At 40.6% G+C, this 24149-nt stretch overlaps 1 protein-coding gene across 2 annotated transcripts in view; it reads right to left on the bottom strand.

The window, feature by feature from the left end:
* The window catches only part of CACNA1E (calcium voltage-gated channel subunit alpha1 E), a 405658-nt gene that overhangs the window by 345431 nt on the left and 36078 nt on the right, over positions 1-24149 (bottom strand). For both annotated transcript variants that reach the window (XM_036756876.1, XM_036756878.1), the window contains exons 2-3: positions 23241-23346; positions 21991-22130 (exon numbers count right to left, since the gene is read on the bottom strand). In XM_036756876.1, the coding sequence (XP_036612771.1) occupies positions 21991-22130; positions 23241-23346 (246 nt within the window). The remainder of the gene's footprint in view (positions 1-21990; positions 22131-23240; positions 23347-24149) is intronic.

Below are 24149 nucleotides of genomic sequence, written 5' to 3'. Positions count from 1 at the left end.
CAGAGAAAGGAGAAATATCCCATAAACAGGCCTGTGGGTTGGCTCGATCTTTTGACTATTGTTCTATCAAAAAATAAAGATCATAATAATCATATAGCAATGTTCTCAGCAAACCATTTTAGAAATGTTTTCTGGGCTGAGCTGCATAAAAGAAAAAAGCCCCCTACATCTGCACACAAACCCCCAAAACTAAGCCATTATCTAGACCAGTAGGAGATACTAAGATTGTGATCTAGGAGGGCGGAGTCCATGTCTGTGTTTGGTACAAGGCCTAACAAATCTTTGGCACTCAAAGAAGGATAAATAATAAGCTCTGTGGGTTGAGTTATGGTATAACTCCAATAGATTGGACAAAATTATGGTTGAGGGCTTGCATGAAAGGTGAGGAGAGGAAGAAGAATAAGGGTTATCTGGGTCTGCATTCCCCTAAACAAGTACAAAGTTCACCAGAGAAGTCATCTTTTTTTTCCACCAGAGTTCACCAGAGAAGTCATCTTGAGACTCAACAGGTCCAAATCAGACAGCTTTATCTTTCCCCCAAAACCCACCCTTTTCTATAGTCCTCTACTTCTGCCAACGATACCAATCTTCTCTCAGTGCCTTCGGTTTGCAGACATAGCACATTCCTTAATTTCTCATTCTCCCTCCACCTAGCCAATCAATTGCCAGATCTTGTAGTTTCTACCCCCACGTTACCTCTCCTGTTCGATCTCCTCTTTCACATTGCTACCACCGTAGTACAGTCCCTCATCACCTCTTGCCTCAATTACTGCAATGGCCTCCTAATTGGCCTCAGTGCCTTATATCTCTCCCCACCACAATCCACTCTCCATTCAGCTGCCAAAGCAATTTTCCTTGAGTGCAGATATGACACTTTCACTCCTTTACTCAATAAACTGTAGTGATTCCCTGTTGGCTCTAGGATTTGATACAAATTCTTCTTTTGCCACTTAAAGCCTTTCACAATCTGGCTCCAATCTATCCCTCCAGGTTCACTGGATTATTATCTCCTCTATTGTACTCCAAGATCAAACTAAACTGTCCTTCCCTTTGTTCCTCACACCAGGGACCTTATCTCCCATCTTAACAACTTTGTACAGACTGTCCCCATGCCTGGAATGCACTCCCTCCCTCCCCTCTGCTTCATAGAATCCCTTCTTTCAAGACGCGGCTCAAGCACCATTTTCTACATGAACCCTTTTCTGATCCCCTCAATTGCTAATGGAGAGGCAGCTGGGTGGCACAGTGGATAGGGTGCTGGACCCGGAGGAAGGAAGACCTGAGTTTGAATCCTGCAGGCCTCAGACACTTATTTATTAGCTATGAGGCCCTAGACAAGTCACTTAATCACCCTGTTTTAATTTCCCCACCTGTAAAATGGAGATAATAACAGCACCTCCCTCCCAGAGTTGTTATGAGGAAAAATGGGATATTTGTAAAGTACTTTGCAAACCTTAAGGTGCTATTATAAATATAAATGTCATCATCATTACCCAGACTCCCTAACTACCTTATATTGACCTTGTATTTATTCTGTATAGATTTATATATCTACACATTGTCTTGCCTAGTAGACTGTAAACTCTTTGAATGGAAGGATTATTTAATAATTTCTTTTTGTATTCATGGTGCCTAGCAGAGTGCCTGGCACATAGTAGATATTTAATGCATACTTATCCATTGAATGCAGCCTTCCTTATCCTTCCCCTTATCTTCCCTTTCTTTCCTTTTCCCTTTCCCTTTGTTCTCTCCATCAGCTCCCATGGATTCAATTATCATCTCTACCCTGTTACCTCTCAGATTTATCGATCTGGTCATGATCATCAGTCTCATATCTCCAACAGACTATTGGACGTCTCAAACTGGGTGTCTCATAGACATTTTCTTAAACTTAACGTATCCAAAACAGAACTCCTTAACTTTCTCCCCAAACCCTCCCCTCTTCCTAACTTCTCCATTACAGTCAAGGTCATTGTCATCCTCCCACTAACTCAGGTTGAAACTTAGGCGTCTTCTTCGGCTCTTCATTCTATCTCACTCCAACCCCCCAGACTCCTCCATAGTCAATCTGTCGCCAAGTTCTGTGGATTCTACCTTTGTTAATATCTCTCAACTATGCCCCCTTCCTCTCCTCTGATGCTGCCACCACCCTGATGCAGGCCCTGATCAGCTTATGCTTAGGCTATTTCAATAGATTACTGATTGCCTCTCCCATTTCAGTTCATCTTCCACTCAGCTATCAAAAGGACAGAGCTGACCATATCTCTCCTTTATTTAATAAATTCCAGTGGCTCTCTATCACCTCCAGGATCAAATATAACATCCTGCTTGGCTTTGAAAGCTCTTCTTGACTTGCCTCTCTCCCACCTTACCCTTCACTCCCTCCCATGCATTCTGTGATCCAGTGACATTGAGCTGCTACTCCTCACACAAGACAGTCCATCCCCTAATTCTGTGCATTTTCACTGGCTGTCCCCCATGTCTGAAATATTCTCCCTCCTCACTATTTCCTGGCTTCAGGTCTTGGCTAAAATCCCTCTTTCTGCAAGAAGCCTTTCTTGGTCCCACCTAATACTAGTACCTTCTATCTGAGATTATTCTCCAATTTATTCTGTATCTCTCTCATTGGTAAATAGTTGATTATCAGCTCCTCGAGAACAGGGACTTTTTTCCTGTCAGTTTCTTCCCAGGGCTTAGCACACAGTAACTGCTTAATAAAGGCTTGTTGATTTGACTTGACTCTACAGAAACTAATTTTTCCCCCTAAAGTCAGTAATGACTCCATGATCTCCACAGTGACGGCCTTCTCCTGCAGTTCATCTCCCTGACTCCTCTGTTGACTCCTCCCTCCTTTATACTCTCTGTTTGGTTTCAGAGACATCACATTGTCCTTACTGGGGTTTTTTTTCCTGTTTTCATATCCCCAGTGCTTAGTATATCTTAAGTGCTTTACAAATGCTCATCCATTCATTCATTCAAACCCATGCAGATCAGCAACTCTTCTGCAACCTAAAAGTCTTGATTCCTAAGAGGGGACAATATTACTACAGAGGGGCAGTCAGAGGTTAAGCAACTTGCCCAGGTCACATAGCTGGTATGAATCAGGACAGGGCTGAAATTTTGTTGTTCAGTCAGCCCAACTCTTCATGACTGCATTGGGGGTTTTCTTGGCAGAGGTACTGGAGTGGTTCTCCATTTTCTACTCCCAAGAGTATCTTGGCTTAAACCCATATCTGCTATGCCACAGCTCTATGTTCCACCTTAGCTTTTCAGACTTTTCTTGGACTATTCACCTCCATACATTCTACATTCCACGTACTGTTCTCCATCCCTGGTATATGTTCCATAATCTCCCAGCTCTGTGATTTTGGTCATATTATTTCTTCCAAGTGAAAGGCCCACCCCACTCCCCTCCTTACTTTTCAATACCTACCTATCCTTGAAAGCCCAAAGAAATTAGCACCCAAGGAAACCCTCTCTGGTCCCCCATCAAAAGTGACCTTTTCTCCTCAGTAGCATTGCTATACTTATCATGTCTAATTTTTGGCTTATAGTTATTTTCATATACATTAAACCCTGCCCCTTTCCAGAATGTGAGCTCTCTGAGGGCAGGGCAGGGACCATGGCTTAGTTCAACCTTCCCAAGGTCTAGCATACTGCTATGTATACAGTGAATAGGGTGGTCTAGTAGAAAGAACACCGGACTTGGAATAAGGAGACCTGGGTTTGAATTCCACCTTGGACTCTTACTAGCATTGTGATAATGGGCAGGTCACACGTAACCTCTCAGTCTCCTTATTTATAAAAATGGGGTTGATAATAATTGCAATCCAATCTAATACAACTATTTACTAAGTGCCTACTTTGTACAAGGCACTGTTTTAGGCCCAGGAGATACAAAGGTTTTACCAACTTCCCTCTCCCCATATGTAAAATAATGTCCTGCCCCATGTTACTTCACATTTAGTTTCTAGATACTTTGCAGTTTTGTTTATACACCCCCCAGAATGCAAGATTCTCTAGGGCAAGGGCTCTTTTTGTTCTTGTCTTTGTATTTGCAGTGACTAGCAAAGCACCTGGCCACATAGTAGGCACTCCATTAATGCTTGTAGAATGAAGGTTGAAAGACAGATTCAAAAAACAAATCCTGGCCTTTGAGGAACTTGTATTGTAAATCAATTCATATATACAACTACAAGGTATATAAACCTTGCTCCACTGGGTTGTTGTAAGGAATGTACTTTGCTGCCCTTAAAATGCTACACAAATGTGTTAGAATTTACTGATAGGGAAGGGAGATGGGAAAAGGGCAGCATACTATGGTACATATGTGAAGATGGGCCTGTACTCTAGCCTCTTGCTAAAGGGCAGATCCAATCCAGTGGCTCTGGATTGTTCAAAACAACTGGAGTTGTTTTGAAGATTTGTGGTCACTAAGCTACCTCCTCAGTCTTGTATTAGCAATGTAGAAAAGCTTTACACTCTTCTGTCGGTGGCCTAAAATTCTTTTGGAACACATCCAGGTCATCTCTCCCTAGACTTGTACCAAGATTTGAGAGGGGGAGGTAAGAGATTTCTTTCCCTCCCTCCCACTCCTTCTCCAGTCATGGAGGCCCACAGCAGACATCTGGTAATGGCAATCAATATTGGACCTCAAGTCCCTGGATATCTAGTCTCCTTTCTCATTCTTTCCCTGTGCACAGGTCACCAAACAATGACTCATAGCAGCAAGTGTCTCCAGCCTCAGCAGCTGCCTCATGAATCCAAAAAGTCCAGAGTTCCTGAGACAGGACCTACAACCACACCCTTCATGGAGAAGATGACCATGGCTAGGAGGCCACCATGGCTGAAAGAATGAAGAAAGCCCAAGCCATGCTGTATTGGCCAGGAGATCATGACTTTGTAAGTTACTCAGGTAGTACAAATTTGAGGTGAACATGAATTATCTGTTCAACAATCCCACAAATCTCCCAGGAGTCTTTACCTCATGGAAGAGAATAATAAATGTGATGGGTAGTTGTGTCACATTTTAAGTATTTGTTAATGTGTGCTTAGGAGTCTTTTCCTTTTTAACCATTTCTTTTGTGGTAAGGGAAATAAATAACTATACCAGACCTATTATCTACTCATTTCGTAAAGGGAGTAACTTACTTAAAGGCTTCTGTTCATCTCTTTTAGGGGAGATCTTGGAAATGAACCATATATAAGCTTTAGAAGACAAGCTCCATCCAGGGACAAACCCTATTTGTGGAGTCCAGAACTGAACTCCCTTTTCTGAGAAGGGACTTCCTGGACCATGGATCATGATGAAATATAGATAATGACAAAATCATTAATGAAAGTTTATTCATTCAATAAATGCTGGCTAAGCATCTACTGTGTGCAAGACACTGCCATAGTGTTGTCTGTATTTATTATGAATTGCAGCTTGGATGCCTGAATATGAATGAATGAATGAATGAATAAATAAACACTTATTAAATACTTATTGTGTGCCAAATACTGTGCTAAGAAATGAGGGTTCAAAGTGAAAAATTAAGATAGCTCCTCCTCTCAAATAGCTTGTTCTTAATTGAGGGAAGACAATACATGTAAGAGAATTCAGCTGCTGGGTGAATGATAAGGCCTGGAAGCCCTAATGCCATGATGATGAGGAAAGTGAATGCATCGGCAGGTCAGGTGATTAGGCCCAGGGAGGACAGAGTTTTTTGAGATGGTAAATGGTAAGACCCAAACGGCTTTAGAATTCAGTGGCAACAACCTGATGGTACTTTATCTTACTCAGGCCTGCATGAGTAAGCAAGTGGGCCACTTGCACCCTGCCAAAGGATTTGGGGCAGCCCACAAAAAATGTAGGTTTGCCATTGCACGTTTTTCTGTGTGTCACATGACCCACAGCAACAACTCATCATCAGTCTGTCTCTAGTCTAACCTATCTGTGTCCCAAAGAAGTTTAGACTATTTTAATTTTGGTCCCTACTTACTGCCAAGTTGGGCAGGTCTGATATTACTAGAAGGGAGTTAGCTTTTCCAGCTTATCCAAGCAATGTAAGTGGCCATGTCACTCTTCTCTCCCCAACTAGATGTTCTACATGAGATCTTGGGGTGAAGTGGGGAGGAGAAGGGAAGAAAAGGGCATCCCCATGGGCAGCTCTGACCACCTGGCTCTTCCATGTGGTCTACTTGGCCCAAGTATCAGAGGAGCATGGGAGTAGGGAAGGAAATGGGAGAAAGATGGCCCTTCTAGGGACTTTTTCCACCCAGCCATCCCATGGGGTCTGACAAAATGGAAGCAGAGTCTCAGCATATGAAATCCACAGATTTAGGCTATCTTAGGCTTAGCTCCTCCTTGCCTTTGCCCCTTAAACTATCACACCCTCCTTCCTCCACCCCCTTAGACCTTACACTCACTCCCACTCCAGCCTTCTCCACTGCAACCATTTCCCATTCATTACATTCGCTATTTTCTAGCTTTAGGAAAATGTGCATTGTAGTGCGGTCACATTTTCACATTTCACACTGACACATTTATACTTAACTTTAGACTATATTTATAACACAGACACAAATGTATTCATATGTGTGTGTCGTTATGTGTGTGTGTGTGAAGAACTTTATTTAAATGATGAGATAGTTCTCTATCACCGGAAGAATAGAAATCTAAATCAGTCTCATTATCCTTAATTCTATCTTGGTAAATCTATATAATGATCACATTATGTCTTAAATATGCCAAAAATGTATAACACTGCCCTTTCCCATATTCTCTCATTTACCTTGTTAGTGAGATTTTGACAGTCTTCCATTTCAATGACTCTATGCTGGCTACTAAATAATGTCTACTCTTTTTGCCTGACATTCAAGGCCCTCTCCAAATGGGTTCTAGTCTTATCTCCCACTACCCCGTGCAATCAGACAAACTGAACTACTCACCATGCCCTCTCGACATTCCATGCTTGTAAACCTCTACATCTTTGCATAGAGCTGGAATACTATATTCTACATATTTCCCTTTTAAAATCTTATCTATCCTTCCATCTTGAAATCAGTTCCCACCACCCCCATGTACTCTTCCCTGATTGCAGGAGCCAGATGTTCTCTTATTCTCCTGGTGGATCTTAGTTTTATATACTTGTTACATGCATATAATCACAGACCTTCAGGGTTGAAAGGAAATTCAGAAACCATCTCATTCAATTCATGCCTGAACAATAATCCCTTGATATACATGGCAAGTAAACCTCTAGTGAGTGGGGGCTGCTGAACAGAGTATTGAATATAGAGCAAGAAAGACCTAGGTTCAAGTCCTGCCTTGGCCATTTCCTAGCTCACAGTAAGTCACTAGACTCCTTGGGCCCCATTTTCCCCATCTGTAAAATGAGGATGTCGGACTCCCTGACGTCTAAGAACTCTTCCAGATCCAAATCTGTGATCCTGTGATCTTGTGATCCTGGAACAGCCTATACAGCTTTTGGATAACCCTAATTGTTGGGAAGTTTTTTTTCCTTACATCAAGTCTGAATCTGTCTTTCTGGAACTTCTCCCTATTAGTAGCATTTATACAGCACTACAAGATCTGCAAAGTACTTGGCAAATATTTTCTCATGTTATCCTTATGTTAACCTTGAGAGGGAGGTGCTATTATTGTACCCTTTTTAGAGATGAGGAAACTGAGGCACAGAGCTATTAAGGGACTTGCCCATACAGTAAGTATTTGAGGCTGAATTTGAACTGAGGACTTTCTGACTCAAAGTTCAACATCCTTTCTACTGACATCTAGTTGCTTAGTTGAATCCCTCTTCCACATGGCAGGACTTCTATAGACATCTATCATGTCCTCCACCAAAGTTTTCTCTTCTCCAGGGCAAGTATCATCCATCAGTCCTCATATGGCATGATCTTGAGGCCATTCACCATCTAAGTCATCCCTCTCTCCATATTCTATTTTGCAATAATAGTATTCATATAGGTCCCCTCAACTCCAATGGTCCATCGTAGCATGCTGATAACTAGGCTTGCAAAGACTACAATCCAATCTTCAGAAGGCACTGGCAAGCTGGAAAGATGTGGCATATGGACCCAGTGGAATGCTGTGTGTATCCATCCCAACCCTACCCCCACCTAGAAAAAAAATCTTTTAAAGCATACTGCCATATAATGAGAGTTGGAAGGGACCTTGAAGGACATCTGCTCCAATCCATACATAAAGCATGAATCCCTTCATGAATCAGTTCCCAAATCTTGTTTATTCTACCTCCACAATCTCTCTCCCACTCACCTTATCCTTCATATTCTCACTGCCACCACCCCTACTTCAGGACATCATTACACACCTCCTGGAATGCTGCAGAAGGCCTTCTGCCTGGTCTTCCCGCCTCCAATTTCACCCAATGTCTATCCATCCTACACACCACCATCAAAATCATCTTCCTACTGAACAGCTCTAAGTACGTTACTCCCTGCTCCACAAACTTCAGTAGTTTCACATTTTCTATAGAAGTACCAACTCATTAATCATTTAAAGCCCTCTACAATCTGGCTACAGACCACCTTTCCAGACCTATCTCATCCTTCTCCCTTCCATGTACTTGATAATAGTGGCAAACTGGACTATTCAGTTGCTAGAAAGTAAAAGAAGAAGAAGAAGAAGAAGAAGAAGAAGAAGAAGAAGAAGAAGAAGAAGAAGAAGAAGAAGAAGAAGAAGAAGAAGAAGAAGAAGAAGAAGAACAAGAAGAAGAACAAGAACAAGAAGAACAAGAACAAGAACAAGAACAAGAACAAGAACAAGAAGAACAAGAACAAGAAGAAGAAGAAGAAGAAGAAGAAGAACAAGAACAAGAAGAAGAACAAGAACAAGAAGAATAAGAAGAAGGAGGAGGAGGAGGAGAAGGAGAAGAAGAAGAAGAAGAAGGAGGAGGAAAGGAAAAGGAGGAGAAGGAGGAGGAGAAGAGAAAGGAGAAGGAAGAGAAGGAGGAGGAGAAGAAAAAGGAGGAGGAGGAGGAATGGGAGGAGGAGGAATAGGAGGAGGAGGAGGAGGAAGGGGGGAGGAGGGAGAGGAGGAGAAGGAAGAGGAGGAAGAGAAGAATAAAGGAACAAATATAACTATCATATAAAATAATTCATGGTAAGTGCTTAAGATATAGAAATTTAATAAGTGTTTGGTGAATTAATGAATGAATGAATGATTTAAAATGGAAACTTGTGTCTGAAGGATACATATAGCGGATGTGATTTAGGAAGCCAAGCAGACACATCACCTAGGTGTCTGTCCTGATACTCTTGACTATACACAACCACACAAAAAATCCAAACCGAAAACCACACAGAGAAATGAAACCAGGCTTTCTTCTATTCAAAAACACTTATCAAGCAGCCACTACATGAAAGGCACCATGCTAGGGAGATACAAAGATAAATTACAGTCCCTGCCCTCAGATGCAGATCTGTGCAAACAAGCTCAGGGAAACTACTGGATACGTGAGGTGAGGGAGAAATGTTTGACCAAGGTTTCAAACCTAGGTGATTAGACAGATGGTGGTGCTGTCAACAGAAGTTGCGAAGTCTGAAAAAAAGTGTGGGTTTGGGGTAAAAGATAATGTAATGAGACCTATGGTCCACATTGCAACAAGGAAGACACTTGATCTCCTGACTTTAGACATTTTCATGGGTAGTCCTTCATGAATGGTCTCCTTCCTCATCTCCCTCCCCTACCTTTCTTCCAGGCTTCCTTCAAGTTCCAGCTAAAATCTCACCTGTACAGGAAGCCTTTCCCAGTCCATTTTAATTCTTGTATCTTGCCTCTGTTGATAATTTCCGGTTTTTCCTGTATATAGCTTGTTTGTGCATAGTTGTTTCCATGTTGTTCCTCCCATTACATTATACATGCCTCAAGAGTAGAAGCTTTTACTTTTCTTTGTATCCCCAGTGCTTAGCACAGTGCCAGGGATATTGTAGGTGCCTAATAAACGTTTATTGGCTAACTATCCATATGTGCATACCCTGTGCAGCTCACCCTGTTTGGAAGAAAATGAAAGGGTCCGAAGTAGGGTAGAGCTTTCACCACTGGCCACTTCCCTGAAGTGCAGAGAATCCTGAAGACTGCCTGCCATAGCCATGAGAGAATCTGGGCCAGCGGAGAGTTTGACCTCATGTTTGCTGGTTTAGGTACCTTTCCCACAATCAGGTTAGAAGCATCCTGGGGGGCCAACCTCTGGACCAGAAGAAGAGGGTTTATGAGCTTGACAACCACACATTAGTGGCATAAAGGAATGGAATTGACACATTTCACTCCCTTAGGCCTTGGGTGATAATGGTGCTAGGGTTGTGTGCTTATAGGTTTATTAAGCACCTACTAAGCACTGGGGATACAGAAAAACTCTGTATTCAGGTATTAGTGGCTAAGTGGGAGGAACCTTATCTTTCCATCATCTGATTTAGGTTATGCTTCAGCCTCCTTGGAAGCATGCCATGGCCCACTAGCAGTGTGAGACCCCCACATTGCAAACCACTTCCATAAATGAAATTTTCATCATAGTACAAACATGAGTGCTGGGATGAATAAAATAGCATGGTGTCATAAAAGAATATTGGGCTTGAAGTCAGAAGACCTGGGTTCAAATCCCAACTCATATACTTAATATCTCTGTGACGTTAGGCAAATGATTTTATTTCTCTGAGTCCCAGTTTCCTTATCTGTAAAATGGGGAATAAAGATATTTGTACTACCTAACCCCACGGTTGTTATGAAGAAAGTGCTTTGTAAATGCTAAAGTGAGGTTTGTGTGTAAGCTATTTTGTTATTACCCTAATATTTTGCAAACTCTGCCCACTTCTCCTTACAATAGAAGATGCTATCTTGTTTTCATTTTTGTGATGGAATTGCTCTCCTAAGATCCAGGGGAAGAGAATCTGATGGGAATATTTTATTTTTGTAAGAGGAAAATGAGATATTTCAAACAGCAGCCCAACCAGGTTCAAGGAATTCATTGGGCAGCTAGATAAAGAGAAGTCTAAAAGAATGTAGAAACATGGATACATCCACTGAAATACAACCAGTAATAAAGCCAGTAATAGATGCAAGCCCGTAATTAAAGGAGAGCTCAAAGGACACTTGATAAGAGGAGAGCAGATCTCTGAACTTCAGCATTAAAATGCCAGCAAACCCACACCACCTCTCTGGATGACATTGAGTTATTAAGCCTCAGTCTCCCTAGCTGCAGAATGGGGAACCTTCCTGTTTCCTCCCTTTGTCCTTCCCTCCTCCTAGGGTGGGCGATGAGTAATGTCTGTAGAATTTTTCTGGGCTCTGCTGGCATGAAGATGTGATATAAATACAAAGTGTTATTATAATATCACCATGAGATATTTAAATAGGACTGGGGCCCTGAGGGCTGCATTACCACCTCCCCCACATTCCCAACGTCAGGAGAAGCAATGCTCTGGGAGGTAACTGGTGTGCTTTCCTCGATCTTTTGCTGCCCGGGGAACTCATGCATTAGGGTGGCCTCCTTACAGAAAACCCTCTAAAAATACCTATCAAAATATATTTAGCACTAGATATTGTCCTCCTACCAACAGTCTTTAAACTGATACAGAGTGTATGTGCCACTGATGAGAAACTAAGTGATGTGCAATGACAGCTCCCAGCTCTTCTGGTAGCTTCTCTCTAATTTTCTCTCCTTCCCTTCGTTTACCTCTTTTCTTTTCCTTTCCTCTTCTCCTTTTTCTAGTCTCTTGTCTCTTACCTTCCTTCTTCTCTCCTCCCCTCTCTTCTTTTCCTCTTTCCCCTATTCTCTTTCTCTCTTCTCTTGTTTCTGCTTTCTCTTCCTTCCCTCCTCCCTTCTTTTCTCTCTTCTCCTCTTCCTTTCTCTTCCCTTCCCCTTATCTCCCCTTACTTCCCCCCTTCCCTTTTCTCCTCTCTTCTTTTTTGATGGATCCCTTCCCCTCTCATACTTTCCTCTTTTTTCCTTTCCTCTTTCCCCATCTCCTTTCTTCCTTTCCTCTTTCTCCCTACTCTCCTTTGTCTTTCTCTCCTCTCTTCTTTCTGCCTTCTTTTCTCTCTATCCTTTTCTCTTTTTCTCTTCTACCCTTTTCTGTCCTCTTTTTCTATTCTCTCCCCCCTTCCCCTCCCCTGCCCTCCCTCCCCTCCCCTCCCCCCCTCCCCTCCTCTCTCTCTCTCTCTCTTTCTCTCTCTCTCTCTCTCTCTCTCTCTCTCTCTCTCTCTCTCTCTCTCTCTCTCCTTTTTCTTTCTCTCACATTTTTACCAAATTGAAACTTGGAACATGAGGACACTTTTCTATACTATCCTTCTTCTCCACCCACACAATTCTGTCCCCAAAATTATACCAAGGATACAACTGAAACATTAACCCTCATTCTCACAAAGAAAATGGTAGGAATGAGGAAGATGATTGCCTAAGCTACCAGCCTTGGGGGGGGGGTGGAAAATGGGGAATTCTTCAAGGACTTCTGAGCTCATATACACTCATTTACTATCCACTTAATTATCCACTAAAACATAGTACAAATATTTCAACTTCTATCAAAATGATGTACAGTAATTTTGTACCAATAGGAAACCAGAAATTATCATCAGAAACTTTAGAAAGTATCTATTGAAATTTACTGTAAAAGGAGGGTAGTGTTCCCTTTTCCTTCCTTCCATTAATGTCGCTGGTTGCCTGGTAAATTAATATGCAACAAACCAACCAGTGATGGTTTTTAATTTGATGACTATTATGCTATAATCAGGTTGATTGACATAGATTGAACGTTTAGCCAGCCAATAAAAAGGCATGCAAGAACCCTGATTCACAATAAGAAGCAATCCCAGGCAATGATTTAAGAATGTAAAGCAGCTTCTAGAAACACCAGAGCAATAGCAGGCATTACCAAATCTTCAGACTGTGGTTTAATGCCTCCCTTGACAACGGAAAAAACTGAGAGATGAGATTCCCAGTGGGGTCTCATGCTTCCCTCAATGCTACAATGCCCACAAATGCCCCAATTGAGTTACAGCCCCAGTTTCTGACCCTGACTGTGTGTCTGTGTATGTTTTAAGAGGGTTTGAGATCATCAATATCTTCGAATGCAGGTGAAAATCAAACTGAACAAGCAGCAGGAGGAGTGGAAGGATGGGGCAGACTACTCCTTGTCCAAATTTTCATTTGCTCTGAGAATAGACATCAGGAAGGGAAATACTGGAAAGGCAGAGAAGCCCCCATAGTCTCAGAGATTTTGGAGGGCAAATGCCACGTGTAGTACATCTGTCCCCCTACACTCACTATGCCACTTCTTGGATAGCTGACTTTTTAGTTCTTTCTTGTTGGTCTGGGTAACACTGGGAAGCTGGTTGAGACCCAGGAGAAATGGAGGCCTCAAATCTGTTAGTGGGTTGATTTAAAAAGAGGTCACAACTCTTCAAAAGCAAATGACTTCCTTTGCAAGGTGCTTATAATACATGCATGCACTGCATAGCCAATGGGACCACACTCACATGTGAGTGACAAGCAAGCACTGAATTCTCTATCTAGCTCATTCAGACCAAGGGGAGGAGGAAGTTGAAAACTTCCAAAGTTTGTTTCTTAGCTCTAAGCTAACAAGCAGCCTCCTTTGGCCTTTCCTCTTGTTGCCTTATATCAGTGATCAGGGTTAAGCTATGAGATTTCTATTGAAAAAGTCTGGGTAGGGGTAGAACAAGTGAATAGAAGAGAACAGAGTCTTGTCCCTACCTCCCTTTTCTTAATAAATGTTTAGCATAATATCCTCGAATTCTCATTATTCTGCAAGTTTTTCCTCAAGTCTTCATACTTTATGGATATGTTTTCACTGGTGTGGGTAATTCTTCTGCAGATACATATTGCAACCATTCTATGCTTTCTGATCCTGTGTGAATTTTTTATATCTGTCTTTCCATAAATACATAATCCGCTTAATTCTCTGCTGGTCTTCCTTCAAGATAGGGATAGGGACCAAACCTGACTTTATTGGCATAGGGGACTGATAGTCAGGCAATCTCAATGTCGGTTGTTACCTTTCTGAAATAGAGTCTTAAAGAGACTATAATTTTAGAGAGTTGCCTAGAGTCCTGAAAAAGTAAGCAACTTGATGAGGGGAAGACAGAAAGTTTGTGTCGGAGGCAAGACTTGTACTCAAGTATTCCTGATGTTGAGGATGGTTCTTTATCCATTGCACCATGGTGCCTCTGGCCTTCATTTGAGTCTTTTAATATCTCAGAGGTACTAAAGTGCCATTCGGCCAATCCATCAATCACCTCCCATTCTCTCTACGTGACTGGACCACGCTTTTCCCAGTCAATTTGAGTTCTCAATGTATTTTATGCCATATCTTTCACACAAGTGATTGTTAGCAATCTGTTGCAACTTACTTACACCCACCATACATCTTTCCACTGACCTCTGGTTTGCTTACACTTTCCATTTTTCAGATACTGTGGTATTCTATGATTCATAGTCACATGGCATCACTAGGAAAGTATTGGTGTTAAAAAGATAGACTTTTGTGACATGAAGTAGTTTGGGATTAATGAAAGTACTGCACGGTTTCCTAAATGTGAAGCAGCCTAATCTTCTCTTAAACCACTCTGTGACTAGTTGACTATCCATCTGCAGGACCAGTCTAAGATATAGATGCTAATGGACTAATTCAAAAACTGCCCACATATATCACAGTCATGGAAACATGTGGCAGCTAAGTGGTGCAGTGGATAGAGTGCCAGACCTGGAGTCAGGAAGACTCATCTTCCTGAGCTCAAATCTGGCCTCAGATACTTACTCACTGTGTAACCTTGGGCAAGTCATGTAAACCTGTTTGCCTGAGTTTGCTCATCTGTAGAATGAGCTGAAGAAGGAAATAGCAAACTATTCCAGTATCCCTGCCAAGAAAATCCCAAATGGGGTCAGGAAGTATCAGACAATGGAAAACAACTGAACAGCAACAAAAAAACAACCATCTTTCAAACTCTTTGTTCTTTCGGTGTGGGGAGTTAGACCAATCTTTTTTCACATTTCACAAAGGAAGTTTAGTTGTGTTCAAAGACATGATACAATTATCACATCGACTATACAATACAAATATGTGAACAACTTCCTTCTCTTTGGGCTCTGTGGGGACATTTTCTATGACACTGGCTAACATGTTGTGAGTATTTGTATTTCTCTCTTTTTTTCAGTAACATATAACTTGATGTAATTACTCAATCTATCTTTAAACAAAGTTGTCTCTGTAGTTATATTTGTCTTTTTGTACCATCTTGTGAATGGGAGGTGCACTGTAAAAAAGGGACTTCAAGCATGGATCTTGCTCTATCAAATCAAATGCTTTTTTAAAAAAATCAATAAACAGACTTAGCAGGATCTTATATTCTATATATTTCCCAGTAAGCTGTATGATTGATTGTAAATATATTGGAAAATCATCTCTGAAAGCATGGCTGTTGCCTTCTCATATCTTCATCAAGGATAACCGCAACATCTGCATAGATCATTCTCATAAAGATCTTACAAAGATGAGAAAGCAAGCTTAGGTAGTGCAGTTAGAGCACCTGTGTTCAACTCCAGCCTCAGATACTGTGTGACAATGGGCAAGTCACTAACCTCTGTCTGCCTCAGTTTCCTCATCTGTAAAATGGGGATTCCAAAAGCACTTACCTCATAGAATTAGTGTAAGGATCAAATGAGGTAATACTTGTAACATATTTTACAAACCTTAAAGTGCCATCCATATAAATGTTAGTTATTATTTTTATTACTTGTAGTCAATGCATTTTTTCTTTTTCTTTCCATTCTTTTCAAAATTTCCCTCAAGATTTTTTTGAAAATTGATTTTCCAGTGTTTTAAAAATGGTGTAACCTTCAACACAAACTGCTTCTGTATGTATTGAGTCCTGTCCAGTCACCCTTACTATTTCATCTTGCCTGTCATTACTTCTTTCTCACATAGTCCATCAAGTACTGTGTTGGTGGTTCAAATGTTAAAGGTTCCACCATTGTAGTGAATGAAAATAGATCACTATAAAATACCACTAGATCTGTCCCAGTTTACCTCAGTTTGTTGTGCTTCTTTCTAATTCAGTCTACAGAGGCTCTGGAACGATTTTCCTCTGCTCAATATCACATCAAGCTCTGAAAACTTGTTGTCTGGTCAATTGCCTTATAGTGTTTGTGATATAATAATACTGCTCATGGTCTTCTGTTATTCCCCTGGTAATATTTTACATTACAGTAAAGGTGTAATATAAGCATCACTGTTAACCAACTCTGAGGAACAGAGCCACTGTCTTTACTTTTATACATTTCCCATTTTTAAGTCCACAGCTTGTTTAAGTAGGTCATGTTGGTCTTGCTTAATTGCAAGCAATGTCATCTTCTCATAGCCATCCTTTCTTATAATTTGATATTTACTCTACCCTTTGCTCTAACCAATTGGCGCTCTAACTGTACTCAGACAGCTAATTCTGAAACGAGTGCTACTTCTGGAATTAGTCATTTCCTGTCTCCTAAAAGGTGGTCAATCTCATTTTAATGATGGCATTCAATATCTGCCATGCCAAGATCCTTCACCCTTTCTTCTTAAAGGATCCCTGTTGAACAGCTATGTGAGGCTCCTAAATAGTCTACAAGCCTTAATATTCTTTCAGTTCTAGATCATGGACTACATCCTCCAACATTGCATTTGTCATCTCCTTCTGTGCCCACTTTGTCACTGAGGTCACAGATCATCAGGGTGTACATGGATTAATTTCTCTAGACCTTCATTCAGTGTATTGGTTCCAATTGGCTTCTTGATAGTCTGTGTTCATCATACACACTAAATGGTAAGATGTCATGAAATGATGTTTCTTGTTGCCTTTGGGTATACAAGAAAACCAATTCCACAAGGTACTTTACTTGTTTCACTGAAAGACCATCTCTATCCTTCCATCTCAGTGAAACTTTTCTATGACTTCTGGTTTCATCCACAGTGACCGCATCAATATAAACACAGCTCAAGTCCTCCAATACTGTATCAATTCATTGGGTGTTTGGATAAAGATTTTATATTCAATATCCACAATTAAATTAATGTTTGTAGATGGTCTAAAATTTGTGTGATTCTTGATGCCCTTTGCCACTTGTCTGACGTTCTGTTACCATCTCTATAGAAGCAAAAAGGAGGAACACAGAACTGAGAGACACTTTTTAAAAATTGTCCATTTCACAGATCACTGTGGCACTTAAAAATTCATTGCCTATCAGCCAGCCTTCTTCCACACTCCTCTATACTCAGCTATTAAGGCAGCTGGGTGGCACAATGGATAGAGCACCATGACTGGAGTCAGGAAGGTTTAAATTGAAATCTGGCCATTGACACTTACTAGCTGTGTGACCCTGGGCAAGTCACTTAACCCTGTTCACCTCAGTTTCTTCATCCATAAAAGTAAGCTAGAGAAGGAAATAGCAAACCACTCCAGTATCTTTGCCAAGAAAATCCCAAATGGGATCATGAAAAGTCAGACACTACTGAAATGACTGAACAACAACATGCCTAGCTAGTTAATTCTTAGGCAGCAGATATTGTTATTGTTGTAGTAGCAGATATTGTTAGGTCCTTACTCAAATTCCATCTTGGGATAATTGACCAGGGATTGAACTCCTCTGGCATAGGCCAGGGTCTCTTCCACATATCGATGTGGTTTTGAAGGAAGACCTTTGTGGAGGATGATCATTATGTTTCATTAATATATCATAATGATTAACAACAACCAACCTAAGTATTATAATAGGGTAAAACAATTTTTCTGTGTCCTTTACCTATTGTCAGAAAAGATCAACAACAAGGAATGGTGATTTTCTAGGTGACTGTTTCTTACACTGAGCCAGTTGTCTGCCACCTCTGGGCACCTCTCTCCTTCCTTCTCCCTTTCTGTCACACAATGAGCAGTGAGTTGTAACACCTCAGCCCCTTGGGTAGTGTGTCATGTTCCAGCACCTGGCCTGCCTCCTGTTCACAGGAGGAAAATGTCAAGTGACACCTGGAGACCAGGTGAGACCTAACAGCTGTCAACAAGGATAGCCACAATGTGCATCAGGGGAAAACAGAAGGGCAAGACGGCAAGACTGCCCTAATGCTCAGAAATGTCAAGTGTTTTCATGGGACAGAGACCCTTAGAACTCATCGCCAAGATTCCAAGGGTCACGGAAATTTCTTCTTGTGGTTAAGAGAGGAAAGAGGACCAGCATTAAGGAAGATAAGGATAATACAGTATCATATCGAATAGTGCTTTAAGTTAACAACTTGCGTTCACATTCATTAAGTCATATATGTATATATGTAAATACATACACATATGTGCATTTTTAGATGAAGAAACTCAGAAAGCTCAAAAGGCATGTTGGTATTATGTAAGAACACCCGTAGTGAACCTGAGGCCAGTTTTTCTAACTCTGCTTAAATGCCTCCAGTGAAAGACAGTTCACTATCTTCTGGACTTTCACTGCTGGACAGCTCCACTAAAAAGTTATAAGAAAATAAAATAAAATAAATTTTTTTTAAAGAAAATCCTTCTTGACTATTGAAGCAAAATCCATCTTTGTGCCTTAAACTCACTGATTTTAGATAGACCTCTAGAAAAACATTTACTCCTCTTTTGTATGTGACCATAGATTTAGAGCACTAAGGTGCCTTAAAGCTAAGGTCAGAGTCCAACCCCCCCCCCCTTTTTTATGAGACTACAGCCTCTCTATCTTTCCCAGGTTGGAAGTACAGTGGCCTCTCACAGCCTGATCTCAATTATCTTTGGAATGGAAATTTCAACCTGCTCTGTTATTCCAGTCTGGGCCAGTCCACTGCTCCTTAGGTCTCCTGATGTTGCTGTCAAATTTAGCAGAGACACATGATCAGCTTTAATACTACTACTTCCTTTGGGAAGAGCACCCCCAGGCAAGGGTATGATACCCTATATAGACAGAGGGAAGGGGAGGGAAATCAGAAATTACACTGATTCTAAGTGAGTTAACATATAAAGTGTATAATTATCCAGTAGCTAAGATCTCCTATACTCAAGCAGTTCACTAGCCTCAGCCTTCCAACTACAGGCACTGGTCACCACTCCATCCCCTCATTTTGCAGATATGGAATTGAAAGCTTAAAAATTTCTCTCACACACAACCTACCTTGTGTTTAATCACTTTATATTTGTTTTCATTTAATCTCTCTATATTTGTTCTGTTGAAACAGCTCAGAGGAAACACAGGATGCACACATTTAGAGAATCCACCCCAAATTTTCACATGGACTCTTTGTGCCCCACCTGTGGTAGAACATTCCGGGCTCATATTGGTCTGATCAGCCAAAGTCGGACACACTGAATCTCGACTCTAGCATAGTGATGTCATTTTGGTCCTCTTCAAGAACAAAGGACAACAATCAACCAACGTATTATATATGTAAGTATCTTTCCCATTAGAATGGAAATCCCTTGAAAATAAAGATTGTTGCATTCTTTGTACTTGAATGCCCAAAACCTCAATGCTTGGCACATCACAGCTGCTTAATAAATGTTTATTGATTGGTTTAAAAAATTGCCTACGGTCACATAGCTTCCACGTGGCAACACTAGAATTTTAAACCAGGACCTCTGACTCCAAATCCAACATTCTTTGCACTGTACCATAATAATCTTCACGTTTTTTGAAAAAAAGTGATTCTGTCTTCCCCAAGATTTCTATATGAGCAGCTAGGTGGTACAGTGGATAGGGTGCACAGCTTGGAGTCAGGAAGACTCCTGAGTTCAAATCTAACCTTAGTCACTTAATAGCTATGTGACCCTGGGCAAGTCACTGAACCTTAGTTGCTTCAGTTTCCTCAGCTGTAAAATGATCTAGAGAAGGAAATGACAAACTATTCCAGTATCTCTTCTAAGAAAACCCCAAATGGGTTCATGAAGAGACATACACTTCTGAAAAGTGATTGCACAAAAAGTCTTCTATTCTTAGGACTAACTATACCCATGTCTTTGAACTGATCCTCATATGACATGGTTAAACACCATGCTAGTCTTTAACATCACCATCGTAGCTAGCATTTATACACAACTTGCAGGTTTGCAAAGCACTTTACAAAGATCTCATTTTATACTAATGCAGCAGTGCTGGGAGGTATGTGCCATTGTTATTCCCATTTTCCAGAAGAGTAAACTGAGGCAGACAGAGGTTAATTAACTGGTCTAAGGTCACACAGCTAGTAAGTGCTTTAGACTGTATTAAACTCAGATCCTCCTGATTCCAGGTCCAGCACTCTATTATTCACTGTGCCTACTAGCAAAATATTTTTTTATTCTCTTTACCTACTATTGAGCCTTTTCTTACAAAAGGCTCAAAAGACTTACACATATGAATTTCACTTAGCTATGTTTCTCATCAAAGTCTTTATTAGAACAACATATACATAAAAATTTTAAGAAACGTTCAAAACTTTGCTTAAGCATACAGCACTTGATACAATAGATGCCTTCCAAAAACAGGCTCTAAATCAGGTTTTTTTTAATTCAACAAAAATTCAAATATAATAGGTTCATTGTTTTTAAAAAAAACCTATAATGAGAATAATTAACACATACACTAGCTGAAATATTTTGGAAGTTTGTTGCATGAGCATAATTTTATAAAATTAATTATACCAAATTATTGCATACCAGCTTCCACTCTCACATTTCCATATCATGAAACCTTTTACTTTTTTCATTTTTTCAAATGAATTCTATGTAATCCTTTAATAAAAATGATTTTCAAATCTATAAGCTAAAATAATCACAGTCTATGATAATTTTACTGAGTCCACCTCCTTCTTGTACTTTACTTATCTACCTTCCAGGTCATTTTCTTTAGAGACAATATTATTATGTTTCCAGTCCCTCTACCCTTGTCTACTGGACTAAATGATTTAATCAGTCCCATTCCAGCTGTTTTTATATTGCCATCTCCTCATTCTTTGCTGCAGTTGACTGGTTCTATATTTTCTCCTTTAGACTCTTCTATCCTTTCCCTCCTCTTCAAGCATCAGTTGCTCTCAAGAAGGCCATCAAGATGAATGGGATGCTCAAGGTGCCCACTCTTATATCCTTCATCCAATTGCACAACAATGCTCTGTATTGACACAGGCTCAGCTTCCAGGAAGGACCAATATCTTTACTGGAGAGCAGATCAGTTCTTCTACCACACAATCACTACCAGCACATTCAAAAGATTGTGGCTACATCTCCCAAATACCCTATGCCCCACACCAAATCCCTGGACACATTCAGCTGCATTTCCCCTAAGTGCCTCTGAGGGAATAGCAAGCCACTTTTGAAGAGGTAGGGAATGCCGAGGGAAGTTACTATTTCCCTCATAAAGGAGTGTCTGCTGAACCTAGCTAGGGAGAGCAGACAGACCCATACCAAATGGCATCTTTACTTTTTCCAAGACCTCAGAATCAACACAACATGTGTGCTCTTCCATGCTTCCATTGAAAACCCATTGCTGACTGTCTAGGTTTCAGAAGTAGAAGACACCGCGGCAGCCATCTAGTCCACTGGTCACCTGCAAAGAATTCCAACTACAATACGTCTGACAAACAAACAACTCAACCATTATTTGAAGATCATCCATGAGAGTAGAGGGGAGATCCACCACCTCCTGAAACAACCCACTTGGGGAGAGTACTAATTGTTTTTTTTAAAGGTGTTTTTGTTTCTTTCTATCACAATAGATTGGCCTATTTGCAATTTCTATCCAAAGTTCCTAGTTTTGCATTCTGGGGATAAACAGTTCAAATCTAATTAGAATAAGTTATCACCCTTTCAGGGAGAATGGTGGGTCATTTCTCTTCCAGCCACGTTTGAGCTTCAAATCTGAGTGTTTTCTTTCCCTCTGTCTTCCCCACTACCTTCCTAATCTTTTCATGTCACCATTCGTCCATAAAAAGAAATGGGAAAAGGAAGAAAAAACTTACCCACTGAGAACCACGATGAAATCCATGACATTCCAGCCATTGCGGAGATATGAGCCCTTGTGGAAGATAAACCCCAGGGCTACAATTTTAATCCCAGCTTCAAAGCAAAAAATCCCAATGAAATATGGTTCTGTCTTCTCCTGCAGGGTAAAAAGCAGATATAGTAGTGATAGGAAGGGACTGCTTAGCCAATATCACAGATACGAGCGAACTCTGGTTGTTTCCTTTGCCCCCACGCTATTGATCTTTCCAGGGAGACCAAAGAAATGTCCATTGGTGACATCCACATAGAAGACTTTGAGAGTCACTTGTGTGTATGTAGGTTGAAAGATAGGACATACTGGAGTTGGGGTGGGGGGAGTCCTCTAGCCACCAGATTTTTTGTGACTCCAAAAGGGAGACATCCAGGCAACAGTTTCAGCAACCCCCATTCTGACAATATGCTAAATTCATACATTGATGTGAGTAAAACACAGTTAAGCCCTGCCTGGCAACATAGGAATGGACAATACAGGATGGATAGGAGCTTACTTGTAGCTCAGTTTTACCCCAGAGTTAGCATTTGCTTATCTACCCTTCTGTACATAAAGAGCAGTTAGCTTGTCCAGGAAGTAGGATTAAAAGAACTGTAGGCCCATGGATCTCATTATGGAGGACTAAGACACATAACTAAAACTTTTTTTTCACATTCTTAGACTTCCTATAGCAACTTGTTTTCTTCAAATAGATCAATATAGTTGGAAATAGAGAAATCTACCCCTCTGTCCAGGAGCTAAATTACTTTAGAAGAGTATAGACTTACGCATTTCTTATGTCAATATTATAAAAATTAGCATATTCATATTTTAATAAGGGGTATACTTTTACTCCTCCCAACTCCACTCTACTTCTCTCCTTTTTGACCTCCCATTTCTTTTCATCCCTACTTCAAAGGTCCCCCAGAGAAAGAAAGGTAGAAAACCTTCATAATATCCCCATCATTTCCCTGTGTCTAGCTACCGACAGACTATGTAAAGCATATTGCTGGCTTTAAATATTAGACAATAAACCACTTCAACAGCCTTCTGGGATCTCAAATAAAAAGATCCATATTTCTTTTCACTGGTGACTCCCACTGGGGTTGTCAGAGACTTTTACTGACAAAAGAAAAACTGTAGGGGGTGGGGGGAAAATAGGAGGAAGGGCAGAGTAAGCATGGGAAGGAAAGGAGAAGGGGGAGAAGAAAAGGTGAAAGACAGAAAATCACTTACCAATCTTCTGGACATAGGAGTCTTGTCATCCTCTGGAAGATGTTGCTCCAATGCCAAGACAATGCAGTTGGCAATGATTGTGGCCAGAATCATATACTCAAATGGCGTGGAAAGGAGAAAGTTAAGGACCAAAGCCACCATGGGGAGGAAAGCAATTTCTAAGCCAGCCTTGTAGATTTCATGCACAGACTTCATCAGTCCCCAGTGTAAGTATACATATATGTGTATATATACATATATACACACACATATATATATATTTACACACATATAAGATGTCCCAAAAGTCTTAGTTCACTTTTAAGCTATTAAAGTTTAAAACTACACTAAGACTTTTGGGACCCCCTGGGTATGCATACATATATGTATGTGTATGTATATAGTATCCCAAAAATATAGGTACATACATAGGTGTATTCTATTAATGTATGTATGCATATATACATGTATCCCTATATATACATATATAGTCTCCCAAATATATGTGTGCATACATGTGTGTAAGTATATAGACATACAAAATATATACATATATATGTATATACACATATAGGGTGTTCCAAAAGTTTTAGCTTCATTTTTCATCAGCTTAAAACTTCACTAAGTGCAGTTTATGCATGTATACACACGTGTACATATGTATGGATATATATGTATCTATCCATATAGATGCATATACACATATATATATGTGTGTATAGGGTGATAGAATTAAAGATAAGAGGTCCTCTACTTCTCCTTTTACAGATAAGGAAACTAACACCCAGAGAACTTAAGTGATTTCATCATTATTACATAGGATGTAAGTAGCAAAGTCAAGATCTGAACCCGGGTCTTCCGCTGTCCAGTTCCAAACTCTTTCCACTGCATCACACTGCCTCAGATGTTCCTTGGAAAAAAACACATAAC

Source organism: Trichosurus vulpecula, chromosome 4 (assembly GCF_011100635.1).
Source record: "Trichosurus vulpecula isolate mTriVul1 chromosome 4, mTriVul1.pri, whole genome shotgun sequence".
NCBI lineage: Eukaryota > Metazoa > Chordata > Mammalia > Diprotodontia > Phalangeridae > Trichosurus > Trichosurus vulpecula.
This window is presented reverse-complemented; position numbering and strand designations above follow the sequence as displayed.